Source organism: Pyrus communis, chromosome 10 (genome assembly GCF_041283825.1).
Source record: "Pyrus communis isolate YQ-2024b chromosome 10, ASM4128382v1, whole genome shotgun sequence".
Lineage (NCBI taxonomy): Eukaryota > Viridiplantae > Streptophyta > Magnoliopsida > Rosales > Rosaceae > Pyrus > Pyrus communis.
In genome coordinates, this window is record NC_142574.1 from 25,172,739 (window position 1) to 25,186,086 (window position 13,348).

General features: G+C 35.3%; 1 protein-coding gene and 3 non-coding genes across 4 annotated transcripts; all 4 read left to right on the forward strand.

Annotated features, from left to right (window-relative positions):
- The first annotated feature begins 1,262 nt into the window (after nucleotides 1–1,262).
- On the forward strand, nucleotides 1,263–4,249 carry LOC137729674 (metal tolerance protein 9-like). Its single transcript, XM_068468677.2, has 6 exons — nucleotides 1,263–1,525; nucleotides 1,875–1,987; nucleotides 2,210–2,455; nucleotides 2,655–2,735; nucleotides 3,370–3,603; nucleotides 3,693–4,249. The coding sequence occupies exons 1-6, from the start codon at nucleotides 1,327–1,329 to the stop codon at nucleotides 4,035–4,037; spliced, it is 1,218 nt and encodes a 405-aa protein (XP_068324778.2). The 5' UTR covers nucleotides 1,263–1,326; the 3' UTR covers nucleotides 4,038–4,249.
- A 3,986-nt stretch (nucleotides 4,250–8,235) lies between these two features.
- On the forward strand, nucleotides 8,236–8,322 carry LOC137730401 (small nucleolar RNA snoR117). Its single transcript, XR_011068160.2, has one exon. It is a non-coding gene; the product is annotated as a small nucleolar RNA snoR117 (small nucleolar RNA).
- A 74-nt stretch (nucleotides 8,323–8,396) lies between these two features.
- On the forward strand, nucleotides 8,397–8,483 carry LOC137730400 (small nucleolar RNA snoR116). Its single transcript, XR_011068159.1, has one exon. It is a non-coding gene; the product is annotated as a small nucleolar RNA snoR116 (small nucleolar RNA).
- Nucleotides 8,484–9,298: 815 nt separating this feature from the next.
- Nucleotides 9,299–9,403, forward strand: LOC137730387 (small nucleolar RNA Z266). The gene has a single exon (XR_011068147.1). It is a non-coding gene; the product is annotated as a small nucleolar RNA Z266 (small nucleolar RNA).
- The last annotated feature ends 3,945 nt before the right edge of the window (nucleotides 9,404–13,348 follow it).

Consider the following 13,348-nt stretch of genomic DNA (forward strand, 5'->3'; position numbering starts at 1 on the left):
TTAGAATATCTGTTAACCGATGATGTGACGTCCACGTGGATAATAACTAGGCGCCACATGTCAATATGGGGCCCACATGATTATTAAAAATTAATAAATTAAAAAAAATTACAAAGACATCTTCCTCCCTTGCGGTTAATCTCAGTTTATTATTTTGAAATTTCTCGGTTTTCAATATTTGATACATGAAGTTTTTTTTCATCCTAAAGTAGTACCTAAAGTCATAATTTTGGAACACTTTCATACAACCCTTAACTTTTTAGTCAAAATCTCTATAAATCGATGACGTGGCGTCCACATGAACAATATCTAGGCACCACATGTCAATATGGGGCCCCACATGATTATTAAAAATTAATAAATAATAAAATTAAAAAAATTAAAAAAATTAAAAAAAATTAGAAAGGCATCATCCTCCCTTGCGCCCTTCCTTGCTCTCCCTCCCGTCGTCCTCCCTGCAGTGCAAATCTGCGGCGGAGGGCGTCGTCTCTCATCCATATTTGCACCAGTCCGAATGACGAGCCCGAAGTCCATTCTAGCACAAACACATACACAACCAACCTCCTCTCCCATCCAAATCCACAACCTCCCCTCAATTCCCCAATTTATGCAGATTTAATAATCTCAAAATCCGATAAGTCCTAGTCGGATCCTAGGGATTCGTCGCTACCGGCCAGGTCATCGTCGTCGGGTTCGTCGCCCTCGTGGTTCTCTTCGATCTTCGCTAGAAAATGCGGAATCGATCGAAGCATCTCTACGTCGACGAGGCCTCCGGTTGCCTGAGACCTCGCGGATTGTTACGAAAAATGAGAATAAAATAGGAAAAATAAGGAAAATAGGGATGGGATTATCATTTTCTTAAAAGATATAAAATTACTATTTTATCCTTATTATGTAAGTATTGTGTATCAAAAGTGAGGCAAAATAGGAACAAAAAGGCAAAAAATTGACAATAAGGGTTCTCTTAATAATATTTGTCTTCCTTATGTAAATATTGTGTATTAAAAATTAAGTGATGATAAAATAAGAAAAATAAGGATATAATTATAATTTTCTTAAAAAATATAAAATTATTATTTTGTCCTCATCATGTAAGTATTATGTATCAAAAAAGAATGCAAAATAAGAAAAAAGGGGGTAAAAATTTAACAATGATGGTTCACTTAATAATAGTACGTATAGATTTAAAAGAAATTCTAAATAAATTTAGACGTATAAACGATAAACTTATATAGTAATTCAGTCCACGTATAAAGCGGGGTGGTTACATATCCTATAAGTTGGCAATTTCCGGAGAAGTTGCGTCCCCAAAAATCCCCAACAACAATGGAGATTAGTTCGCCCACTTCCGAAGGCCGCACTGAACCGCTTCTGGTGTCACAAGACGACGCAGTAGAGCAGCCCGGAAACACATCGTGGAGACTCGATGTTAAGGAGTTCCGGCTGCCCCAGCAGAACGGTACTAGCGGTAACGACCATGACAGTGGACGGAGTCGTTTCGCTTTCCGTCGCCTCTGCGCCACCAGTAAGGATTCTGTTCATCGTTTTCTTTATTACCCGTTTCCTTCTTTGCGTTTGAATTGCATGCAATGTTAGTAATCTTGATCGTATTAAGCAAAGATTGAATCTTGGGATTTATCTGCAAAATTTACTTTGTTCTTGGGCTATTTGGTGATTTGGTATTAATTATTTTTCTTAATGCATAATTTTAAGAGGATTCAAACTTTCTGGAAGATTGGGGTTCACCTGTAATGGTTTTATCAATCATGATAAACTTAGGACACTTTCATTGGCTTTTTGGTTTTACGGCCTTTTTCCTCACTGCCAAGTATCATAGGCTCATGAATTTTTCTTGCTTTGGCTTTTAAACTCAGAGAAAAAGTACAAGGTTGAAGAATATTACAAGAAACAAGAAAGGCTTCTTGAAGGGTTCAGTGAGATGGAGACCATGACTGAAGAGGGTTGGTTGCCCGGAAGTCTTACAGAGGTTTGTTCAATTTGTGTATTCAGATTTGGATATTCGAATTTTATTTTCATGCTTGTTTATTTTCAGTTTGTGGAATTAAATGCGTTTTCGTTATATTTTGAGGGAGACGGCCGACTCTTAGCAGTTTGTTATCCTTGAATTTTATTTTCTCACAGCATGAAATTCCTTGGAATGTCCAATTTCTCAATTGAACTCGTGTCTTTTGCATACATTTCTTCTCAGGATCAAATGAAGCAGCTAGCGAAGAGTGAGCGGATGGCGGTTCATGCATCAAACGTAGCTAATTTGGTTCTTTTTGCTGCAAAAGTTTATGCTTCAATTATGAGCAGATCATTGGCAGTTATTGCCTCTACCTTGGATTCCCTCTTGGATCTCTTATCCGGCTTTATTTTGTGGTTCACTGCTAATGCCATGAAAAATCCCAACCAGTTTCGCTATCCTATTGGGAAGAAACGTATGCAACCAGTGGTAAGTTATCAAGCTAGATAACAATGGCAATTCTGAAAATAGTTGGGTCTTTGTTCCCACAATGATTGGATGCGTTGGAGCTGCATATTTTCTGTGTTCTTGGGTTGGATCTCTTGTCCGGCATGATTCGTCCTATTGTTTTTTCTCTTTTTTTTATTTTTTGTTTTTTGTTTGTCTTTAATTGTGTTTGATCATGCAGGGTATCATTGTCTTCGCATCTGTTATGGCTACTCTTGGACTGCAAATATTGATCGAGTCTGGTCGGGAACTCGTCTCTCAGGCAGGTGACACCTTTTTAATATTTTTCGTCGCACTCCCATCTTTAAAGTTGGACTAGGAAGGAACCTTGCCAGGTTTCGGACTCTTACTGCCCAATAACCAATTTGGTCCCGAGGTAAGGAATAACCAGTTACACCAAAAGATGCGGTCAATACACCCAAAACCACACCTGTAACCCAAGTCAATTCACGAGGTTTTTTAAAGACGCCGGTGAGAAACACACGAAATACGTGCAGGATCATCATTAGGACCATCATACTTGCCGACCATCGATGAACAGGATCGGATTGGTTTTGGGAAACCTCTGATACGTTCCGGTGTTCCCTTTTAATTGTCTTCTATTATATTTTTGTGGAAGTGTAACATTAGATTTTCAGTTTATTTTGGAACTGATTGTGAATCTCAATCCTGAGGATGGTTTCTTAGCCTTTCTAGCTGATGTTTTTTCTTTTGGTCGGAGTTGCTTTGTTATGTAAAATATGATTGTCTAGGTTGTTTTTTCTTCATCGAATGAAGGAGTTCATGGTCCTATGTGCACTGATTTGTTGTAAATATATGGTTATTGTGTAGATCTTAATTTAGTTGTTTTGTAATTAATGCTGTTGCTGTATCCTTGTATCATTTTGTGGGTGCAGTCACCGCCCGAAAAAATGAATGGTACGCAGGAGAATTGGATGATTGGCATCATGGTCTCGGTCACAGTAGTGAAGTTTGTGCTCATGGTCTACTGTCGTAGATTTGAAAATAAAATTGTACGGGCCTATGCACAAGACCATTTTTTCGATGTCATTACTAATTCAGTTGGTTTAGCAGCAGCAGTCCTAGCTGTCCGGTTCGTCTGGTGGATTGATCCTACTGGTGCTATTATAGTAAGTTCTTCATTTACCATTTTCGTTCCCGCTTATCTGCTGTACTTTTTATTCATTCTTTTAACTTCATTCTCGAACACATTATGCAGATAGCACTATATACCATTAATACATGGGCAAAGACAGTCCTGGAGAATGTACATGCGCTAATTGGAAGAACAGCACCACCCGACTTTTTGGCAAAGTTGACATACTTGATATGGAACCACCACGAAGAGATCAAGCACATCGACACAGTGAGGGCGTACACATTTGGTTCCCATTACTTTGTGGAGGTTGACATTGTCTTGCCAGAAGACATGCTACTGAACAAAGCGCACAACATTGGCGAGACTCTCCAAGAGAAGCTCGAGCAACTCCCTGAAGTGGAACGGGCTTTTGTGCATATAGATTTTGAGTTCACTCACAGGCCGGAACACAAGAACAGTGTATGATAACGATGACAGCGGTAGTGAAGATGGTAGTAACTTGTAGAGCTATGTTTTTTCACAGACCAAAGTTTTTTAAATAAGCATTGGGTTGTGCATTCATTTTGTTATTGCTATTTGCTTGTACAACCAATGCTTGTAGAACTTTATGGCATTACCTTTCCTGTGTAGCTTTTATTTTTCTCAACAGCGAGTATTTACTCATTTCTTGATGTCAATTACATTATTTGATGAAGCAATCACCAACACGCACCAACTATGATATGCTAAGCTCTTCACAAATGTCTAAATAAAGGAGAAGTTTTTCGGGGCATGAGTCAAGCGACCACAGATTGATACTTTTTCACTCTTGTTATAATGAGCGTATTTATAAGATTTTGATTGGAGACACCATGTGACGGTTAAACTTGTCTGCCTTCCCACAATTGGAATCGCTCATTCAACCTCTTCATTGCTCGTAATCAAGCAATGCACAACTCACAACACTTTCACGTCTAAGAGGTGCTTTGGAACACGAGACCATAACCTAAGGGGCAATTAACGTATCAAATGATATACGAAATGAATAAGGTTAGACACTACTATATTTTTCGTTATCTAAGGTGAATCATTTGGAAATAATGAGAAAGACAATCAGTTAGGTGGCGTTTGGTTCATGAGTAGGAGGATTAACAACTTCAAAACACCCGTTATGCAAAAACTTTTCTATGCGACTTAGTATGAAAAAAAGATTTACTGAATTTTTAAAGAGGAATATCATAATACCAAAAGAATAGATAGATGGAAGCAAACTTATCAAGGGAATACCAAAACTCATGAACCAACCTTCATATCCCAAGTTCCTATAAAAATACTTTGGGCTACCATTGTGTAAGATGGGCTTTAAGTTCCTTAAGATTTCCATGGGCTTCACAACAAAACCAAACCCATCTGTGCCAAGGTCACAATGGTAATTTAGTACAACTAGGGTTTTGATTCTTTCTCCTCACTATTGTTTAAACCCGCCTCTGAAGTTGCCTAGGCACGCCTCAGGGCTCATTTTTAAAACACTGACTAAGACTAAGATTCAATTAATTAAAATCTGACGCTAGCAAATGACTTATTAGTTACAAACTCATATTAGCATAAATTACAAATAAATATACTAATTGTTAACACTTATAATAGTCATTACAATTATAATATGTTAACACTTATAATGTGTTTAGGAAGACCTCTGAATAAGTTAAATTAATAATTAAAATATATGGTTTGTTTGGTTTGGTTTGATTTTTAAATTGTATTTTATTTTATTCTTGATCAAAACCAAATCAACCCCCCAAAACAGTTTGAATCGATCAATTTGATGCTACCCCTACAAGCTATACAATGAGTCAGTCATGATAGTTATCAAACTCATCATGCATTTGAGTCAAAGATAAAATTTCAAATTTACAAGTGAAAATAGTTTGATACCTCTACAAGCTATACAACAACCACACTTCTAATAGTTTTGTTTGTTCGTGTTCCACATTACAATCATTACCATTAAGTGTGCAAGTTCAAAAATAACGCTTTACTTCTTTCGATATTAAGAAGAGAAATACCATAAACTAGATGAGCCAACGGTGATGCCGCATATGGCTTGTACGAGCGTGCATTTTTTCTACCATGGAGATGAGCAACCTTTCAAATTCAACAGAGAAATTTTTAGATTCCGGCAACTCTTACACAAAAATTGACACCCAATCGAGCGCCTTAGCCACGTTTAGGCGAGTTTTTGCCTACTCTCATTGGGCAAATGTGATTTCACCGCCCCGCATCCGAAGTTACCTAGGCACGCTTCGAGGCTCATTTTTAAAACACTGACTAAAAATAAGATTCAATTAACTAAAATCTGACGCTAGCAAATGACTTATTAGTTACAAACTCACATGAGCATAAATTACAAATAAATATACTAATTGTTAATAGTCATTACAATTATAATATGTTGACACTTATAATGTGTTTAGGAAGACCTCTGAATAAATTAAATTAATAATTAAAATATATGGTTTGTTTGGTTTGGTTTGACTTTTAAATTTTATTTTATTCTTGATCAAAACCAAATCAACCGCCTAAAACAGTTTGAATCAATCAATTTGATGCTACCCCTACAAGCTATACAATGAGTCAGTCATGATAGTTATCAAACTCATCATGCATTTGAGTCAAAGCTAAAATTTCAAATTTACAAGTGAAAGTAGTTTGATACCTCTACAAGCTATACAACAACCACACTTCCAATAGTTTGTTTGTTCGTGTTCCACATTACAATCATTACCATTGAGTGTGCGAGTTTAAAGTAACGCTTTACTTCTTTCAATATTAAGAAGAGAAATACCATAAACTAGATGAGCAAACTTTCAAATTCAACATAAAGATTTTCATATTCCGGCAACTCTTACACAAAAATTGACGCCCAGTTGAGCGCCTTAGGTACGCCTTAGCCACGTTTAGTGAGTTTTCGCCTACTCTCATTGGACGGATGTAATTTCATCACCCCACATTCAAAGTCACCTAGGCACGCGTTGGGGTTCATTTTTAAAACACTGACTAAGACTAAGATTCAATTAACTAAAATCTGATGCTACCAAATGACCTATTAGTTACAAACTCACATAAGCATAAGGTAAAAATAAATATACTAATTGTTAATAGTCATTACAAGTATAATATGTTGACACTTATAATGTGTTTAGGAAGACCTCTGAATAAATTAAATTAATAATTAAAATATATGATTTGTTTGGTTTGGTTTGACTTTTAATTTGTATTTTATTTTATTCTTGATCAAAACCAAATTAACCGCCCAAAATAATTTGAATCAATCAATTTGATGCTACCCCTACAAGCTATACAATGAGTCAATCATGAAAGTTATCAAACTCCACATGGATTTGAGTCAAAGCTAAAATTTCAAATTTACAAGTGAATATAGTTTGATACCTCTACAAGCTATACAACGACCACATGCTACTGAACAAAGCGCACAACATTGGCGAGACTCTCCAAGAGAAGCTTGAGCAACTCCCTGAAGTGGAACGGGCTTTTGTGCATATAGATTTTGAGTTCACTCACAGGCCGGAACACAAGAACAGTGTGTGTTAACGATGACAGCGGTAGTGAAGATGGTAGTAACTTGTAGAGCTATGTTTTTTCACAGACCGAAGTTTTTTAAATAAGCGGCGGGTTGTGCATTCATTTTGTTATATATTTGCTTGTACAACCAAATGTTTGTAGAGTTTTATGGAATTACCTTTCCTCTGTGGCTTTTATTTTGTCAATAGTGAGTATTTGCTCATTTCTTTGTGACAATTACATTATTTGATGAAGCAATCACTAACACACACCACCTATGATATGCTAAAAGCTCTTCCCAAATGTCTAAATAAAAGAGAAGTTTTTCGGGGCAAGAGTCACGCGGCCACAGATTGATACGTTTTTAGTCTTGTTATAACAAGCGTATTTACAAGACTTTGATTGGAGACACCACGTGACAGAACGCCTTCCCTCAATTGTAATCACTCATTCAACCTCTTCATTGCTTGTCAATCAAGCAATGCACAACTCGCAACACTTCCATGTCTAAGAGGCTCCTTTGAACACACGAGCGTAATCTAAGGGCCAATTAATGTATCAAGTCATGTATGAAATGAATAAGGTTAGACATTGTTTTTCATTCTCTGACTCGAATCATTTGGAAATAATAAGAAAGACAATCAGTTAGGTGGCGTTTGGTTCGTGAGTAGGGGGATTAACAACTTTGAAACATAAAAACTCTTCCATACAACATAGTTTGACAAAAAGATTTAACAAACTTGTAAATAGGAATATCACTAGACTACATGGCAGCAAACTAATCAAAGGAATAGCAAAACTCATGAACCAACCTTCATATCCCAAGTTCCTATAAAAGCAATTTGGGCCACCATTGTGTGAGATGGGCTTGAAGTTGTTTAAGATTGCCATGGGCTTCACAACAAAACCAAACCCATCTGAACCAAGGCCATCATGGTAATTTAGCACAAGTAGGGTTTCGATTCTTTCTCCTCACTAGTATTTAAACCCGCCTCCGGACTCACATCCATCAGCATAGCAAAGCATACCTCCAGCCTCCTTCAACCCTCTCCTTCTCTCTCTTTATTATTATTTATTTTGTCATTTTTGTGGTGATGAAATTGGCCTGTGATGTTTTGATATTGTATTGTCCGTACCATCTGAGATGTTTTGGTATCTTTGATGTTTCAATCACTACCCTCTGAGGCCGCCTCTCACACTTCTGATAAAGTATTTTAATTTGTCTAAATTTTTGGTAGTTGTTTTTTTGGGCTTGGCAAAGAGAGGCGGTGATGATTAAATCTGTATACCATCAAACTTTGAGAGCTCTGGTTTTCGGGCTTGTTGATGCCAACTTTACACTCTGAGCCTTAATTTTATTCAAAATTTGTGAGATTTTTGCGGTGATTTGTGTCTTTCTTTTTTTCTTTTTTCGATTGGGTAAATTGGGTTATTGAGAAAGCATGGGAATTTGTTGGGTTGGGTGATTGGAAAGGCAACAAATTAGAGTCTCTGATTCGCTTGTTTTGATAGCGTAATTAGTGCTGTACGTTGCCGATAAGAAGATGGAACTGAGATTCTGGCATTTGCCTTTTACTTCCAAAAGGTTTATGCATTCAGATGTTCCCACATCCAAATTAAAAATTCAAGTTAATTGTATTTGTGTTATTTAATTGTTCGCATCCCCTATATATTTCCACCTTCTGCTGTTGATCCGCCTCCTCTGCCTCTTCGGGAATTATTTTCTGGTTTTCTTCCATTCAAATTCTAATGCTTGTTCTGTAGTTTTTGTTTGTTCTTGTTAAGCGTGGCCCTTAAGATCGCCTTCCCTTTTTACCCATGGAAGCGTTTTGAGTCATAGCTGCGCAATAGTGAAAAACTCCATCGGGCAGGGTCTCTTTAGGGTTTTCCTTCTGAAACCCTCCTCTCCTCCCACCTCGGTTTTCTGAGGCATTGCTCTATTTTCCTTATGGGTTTTGGAGCTCTTTTTCCCCATTTTTCTTGAAACCTTAAGGCAGATAGTTCCATGCTATTTGATATTTCAGTCAATTGGGGTGCTTCTAAACCATTTGGTAAACTGTTAATTTGTAAATGTCTCCATCTTGGGTGGGTAACATTTTAAATCTGAAGTCCTGTTTGGGGTTTTTTTTGCAATATGTTTGATGAATTTGTTTGAGTTGGAAGTGGGATTTGGCAAGAGTGATGATTCAATTAGATGTGTGAAAAAAGGAGAAATCTTTTTTCATGAACTCAATTATTTGAGGCATTTGGATTTGTCTGACTTGCTTTCCATCTCTATATACGTATCTTGTTTATTGCTGAAATTAGTTTACTAAACCTTCAAATTAGCATAAACCCACTTGTTTGTGAACTAAACCTTCAGAAGGAAAACCCTAAAAAAGAGACCCTCCCCGATGGAGTTTTTCACACTATTGCGCAGCTATGATTCCAAACGTTTCCATGGGTAAAAAGGAAAGCGTTCTTAAGGGCCACGCTTAACAGGAACAAACAAATATAGAGAACAAGTATTTAGATTAAAAGTTGCAGAATTTGGATGGAAGAAAACTAGAAAATCAGAAGGTGGGAATACGTGCGGCCTTTGCTCATTTTCTTGGTTGGAAGTAGTGGAAGACCCAAAGAGTTGCCTGAGGTGGAGTCCAAGCACCATTGCTTCGGACGGAACACCGACACACGAAACTCAGACTTGATGCCTCAGCACCTCGGACTCTTAACCCTAGGACCGAAGCACCTTGGATTCCAACCTTAGGAGAAAAATTCAAAATTTGGATTCTAAATCCACTCTAATTTGTTCCACTCTTGAGTCAAATATGAGTTTTAACTCAAAATTCATTTTTGAGGCAAATTTAAATTAGAATTTCCACTTCAGTTAGTGGTGTCTGTGTATTTTTTTTAGATTTATAATTATAAGTTCATTGAATTTAACAGTTAAGATTTAATATGATTAATTTCAATGGTTAAAAAAAAATAAAAATCTAACGGTCCTAATTTAAATTCAACGTCTAAAATAATTAAAACAAATTCTTTTATATGTTTTATATTCTTTCATAGTGTTCTACAAGTTTTATGACGTTGATTTATTTATTTTTCAATGTTTATCGAAATTTAAATATTTTTAGTTTAAAATGTTCTTGAAATTAAATTAAAATAGTCAACATAACTTTTAATTTAGAAAAAGTTACTTTAAGAAAAAATTTATCATAAATTCATTCCTTATTAATCTCGGGTTAAATATTTAACCCATAAGGATTGGAGTAAAAAAACAATTAAATTTTTTGAGTAAAAAATTTTAAGTTTTAACTCAAAAGTCGAAGATAATCTAACCTAGGACCTAGCTTCACCAATGCTGAAACCTCGAAGAAATTTGTAATTTGTCTGCAGTTTCAACCTTGAAGGACTTATCAATGTAATTTAATTATGGGTCATGGGCGCAAGTGTGAAGGAGGCAGATTCTTTGCCCTCCCATTTTTCGTGCCCTCCTATTTTGTATGGTCACGGTTAAGTTATGTTAACATTTTATATTGTTTTTTAATAGAGATAATAAAACAAAAAAGAATAATAATATAAAATGTTGACGTGACTTAACCGTGACCATACAAACATGAGAGCATGGGAAGTGGGAGGGCAGAGAATCTGCCTCCGTTTGTGAAATTCAAAGAACATTCTCATACAATCTTTGTGATTTAGTTACCAAGGCAATGCTCCGATTCTGACTCAAAAGTTTGCCTAGTTCACAATTGGTATATTCTAAAAGGAATGTGCTTTCTCAATTTGAAGATTCCATGCAATCGCTTCTTAACCTTTTGCATTGTTTTGTGCCTTATTTTTATGTATGTCTTTTGGAACTCGATTTTAATTTCAATTGCTTTCTTGAACTCAAAGGGAAAAATTATTTGAACTCATATAATATCTTTTTGCACCTAACTTACTCGCTATATTTATATTATTTTTTATTAAAGAATTAATATCTTTTTAAACCCAAATTTGCTACCTAAACTACCCTCATAAACTCAATTCAAAATGTAAATTTATCTTTACACCCATGTAATAAATAAAATCCCAAAAACTCATCTTCTCAATTTTGATGATCGTGAATTGAAACTCACGAAGACTTTGATTTTGTCATAAAATGCTATTTTGACCAACTGATGCCATAGATTTGTAATTGTAGAGGATGTTCCAAACCCTTTTTTATTTTATTTTATTTTATTTTTTATTTTTTATGCATGACCTTTACCATTGTAACTTATCTTTTCTCAAAAGGAAGAAAAATGACAACGTTTGAAGAGGTTTATAAATCTATTGTTGCTTACAAATTAAGAAGATAAGTCTGTTAACAAGTAAGCTAGCAAGAAGACTAATGACGAATGAAAATTAAGCTGATTGGGAGAGAGGAACGTTTTTGCTTACAAACTCTGCCTTTAAAGGAGAGATGGGTACAAGTTCCTAATTGTAATGGTAACATGAAGTAGTAGCAAAACCCAAAAACCCATCGAAACTCAAAAACTCATCTTCTCCACTTAAAAAAAAATTGAAATCAAACTTCTTTTTTTTTTTTTTTTTGCATAAATCGATTCATACCTAAGATTGAGGATTCAAAACTTCAAAATCATCATCCATCGATCAAAGAATTTGTTTTTCTCAATGAGAGCTTTTAGGGTTTTAGCTGGAATGAACGTATGATAAACATTGTGTGATAGTAGGATTTAATTATTGAGTGTGGGTTTATTGATAAATTTTGGTTTTGTTGTTATTTTCACCTTGTACTTGATAGTAATTATGCAATAGGGTAAAAAAGATAATTCACATTTAAAATTTAAGTTGGGTGTAAAATGAGGTTATATGGATTCAAATAAAATTTCTCTAACTCAAAAGTTGTCACTTTACTCCCCCTCAAAATCTGCTTCACTTTGCCCCTTGATACTCGATTTTGATCTTAGTTTGTCCCCTGAAACTTGAAAGTCATCTCTATAAAACTCAAAATTCGTTGCCCATTGCCTTAGATATGTTAGTTTTTGTGGGTTTGATTTGGGTGAGCCACGCTAATCAATTGCTTTCTCATTTTTCTCATCTTTTAAATTTAATATTCTCTGATTGTTGAATATTGATGCATGATGGAGATTTATAATCAAGTTTATTGCACATATGACATAGTTTTATTGGGTATTGAGTCTCATATATGTTTTAGGAGGCGATTTATAAGTTTCAGGAAGAAGAGAGAGTCCACAAGCAAAAGTGTAATGGAACGAATTTTGAGTTTCAAGAAAGAAAATTATGACTTTTAAGTTATAAAAAGTAAAATAAATGAAGTTCTAGAAAACGTAGCTAAAAATGTCTTGTTTTGTCATTGCGTACTCTACATTCCAGTCAAACTAAGGTAGACAATTAGGCATGAGTCCACCTCATAGACAATTGCGTACTTGTACATGTCTAACTTAGATTTGGTCTTTGACCTTTGGGGATAAGATTTCATTATCTTCTTCGATTTGTATCCTCCTAGCATCAAACAAGAAAATGGGTTTTGATCATTTTTTATTATTATCATTGAGGAGAGAAATGGGTTTTGATCATTTTTTATTATTATCATTGAGGAGAGTTTGAACCTGCGATGTACTTGGTTGAAAAGAAAGATCATATACTCTAGAATAATCAACCGTTTAAATGGGTTTGGATCTTATGAGATATTTGAAAGGAAGATATGCTTTGGTTTAATACCGAAAGGTCTAACGAGCAAGTTTACAATCGTCTTCCTTTTTCTAGTAAAAGGAGGATTCTTGGATAAAGATTGCATACTAGTATATTATTGTGTGTGACATGTGTTTGAATTCAATGCTCATGAAACGTGAAACAAACATCAATCTCATTGTTGAAACTTCTATTTGATTTTCTCTTCTGTTAATATCACTTGTGAAAGTTTAGGATTTTATCTTTTATTTCTTTTTACAAGTGATATTAACAGAGGAGAACATCAAATGGAAGACCTTGAATGTCGGAAAAAAATATTCTTTAATTACTTGGAGATAAAAATCCTAGGATTCAATTCTTTTTCGATGAATGAATTAAAAATTACAACTAAAAGTTGAAAAGAAAGGAAAGGTCTTGAGTGCAGAACGGAAAACATAATGTTCTAGCTAAACTAGCTAAACCCATGTATGATATATTCAACTTTGCGCGAAAAGATTTCAGATCGTTAATAAATATGACTATCCTCACGTTTG

Bases quoted from the DNA above. Each gene is read 5' to 3' on its own strand.
- LOC137729674 (XM_068468677.2), top strand. From the start codon at position 1,327: ATGGAGATTAGTTCGCCCACTTCCGAAGGCCGCACTGAACCGCTTCTG. The intron at 1,526-1,874 runs GTAAGGATTCTG...TTTTAAACTCAG, and splicing joins CCGTCGCCTCTGCGCCACCA to AGAAAAAGTACAAGGTTGAA. The intron at 1,988-2,209 runs GTTTGTTCAATT...ATTTCTTCTCAG, and splicing joins TGCCCGGAAGTCTTACAGAG to GATCAAATGAAGCAGCTAGC.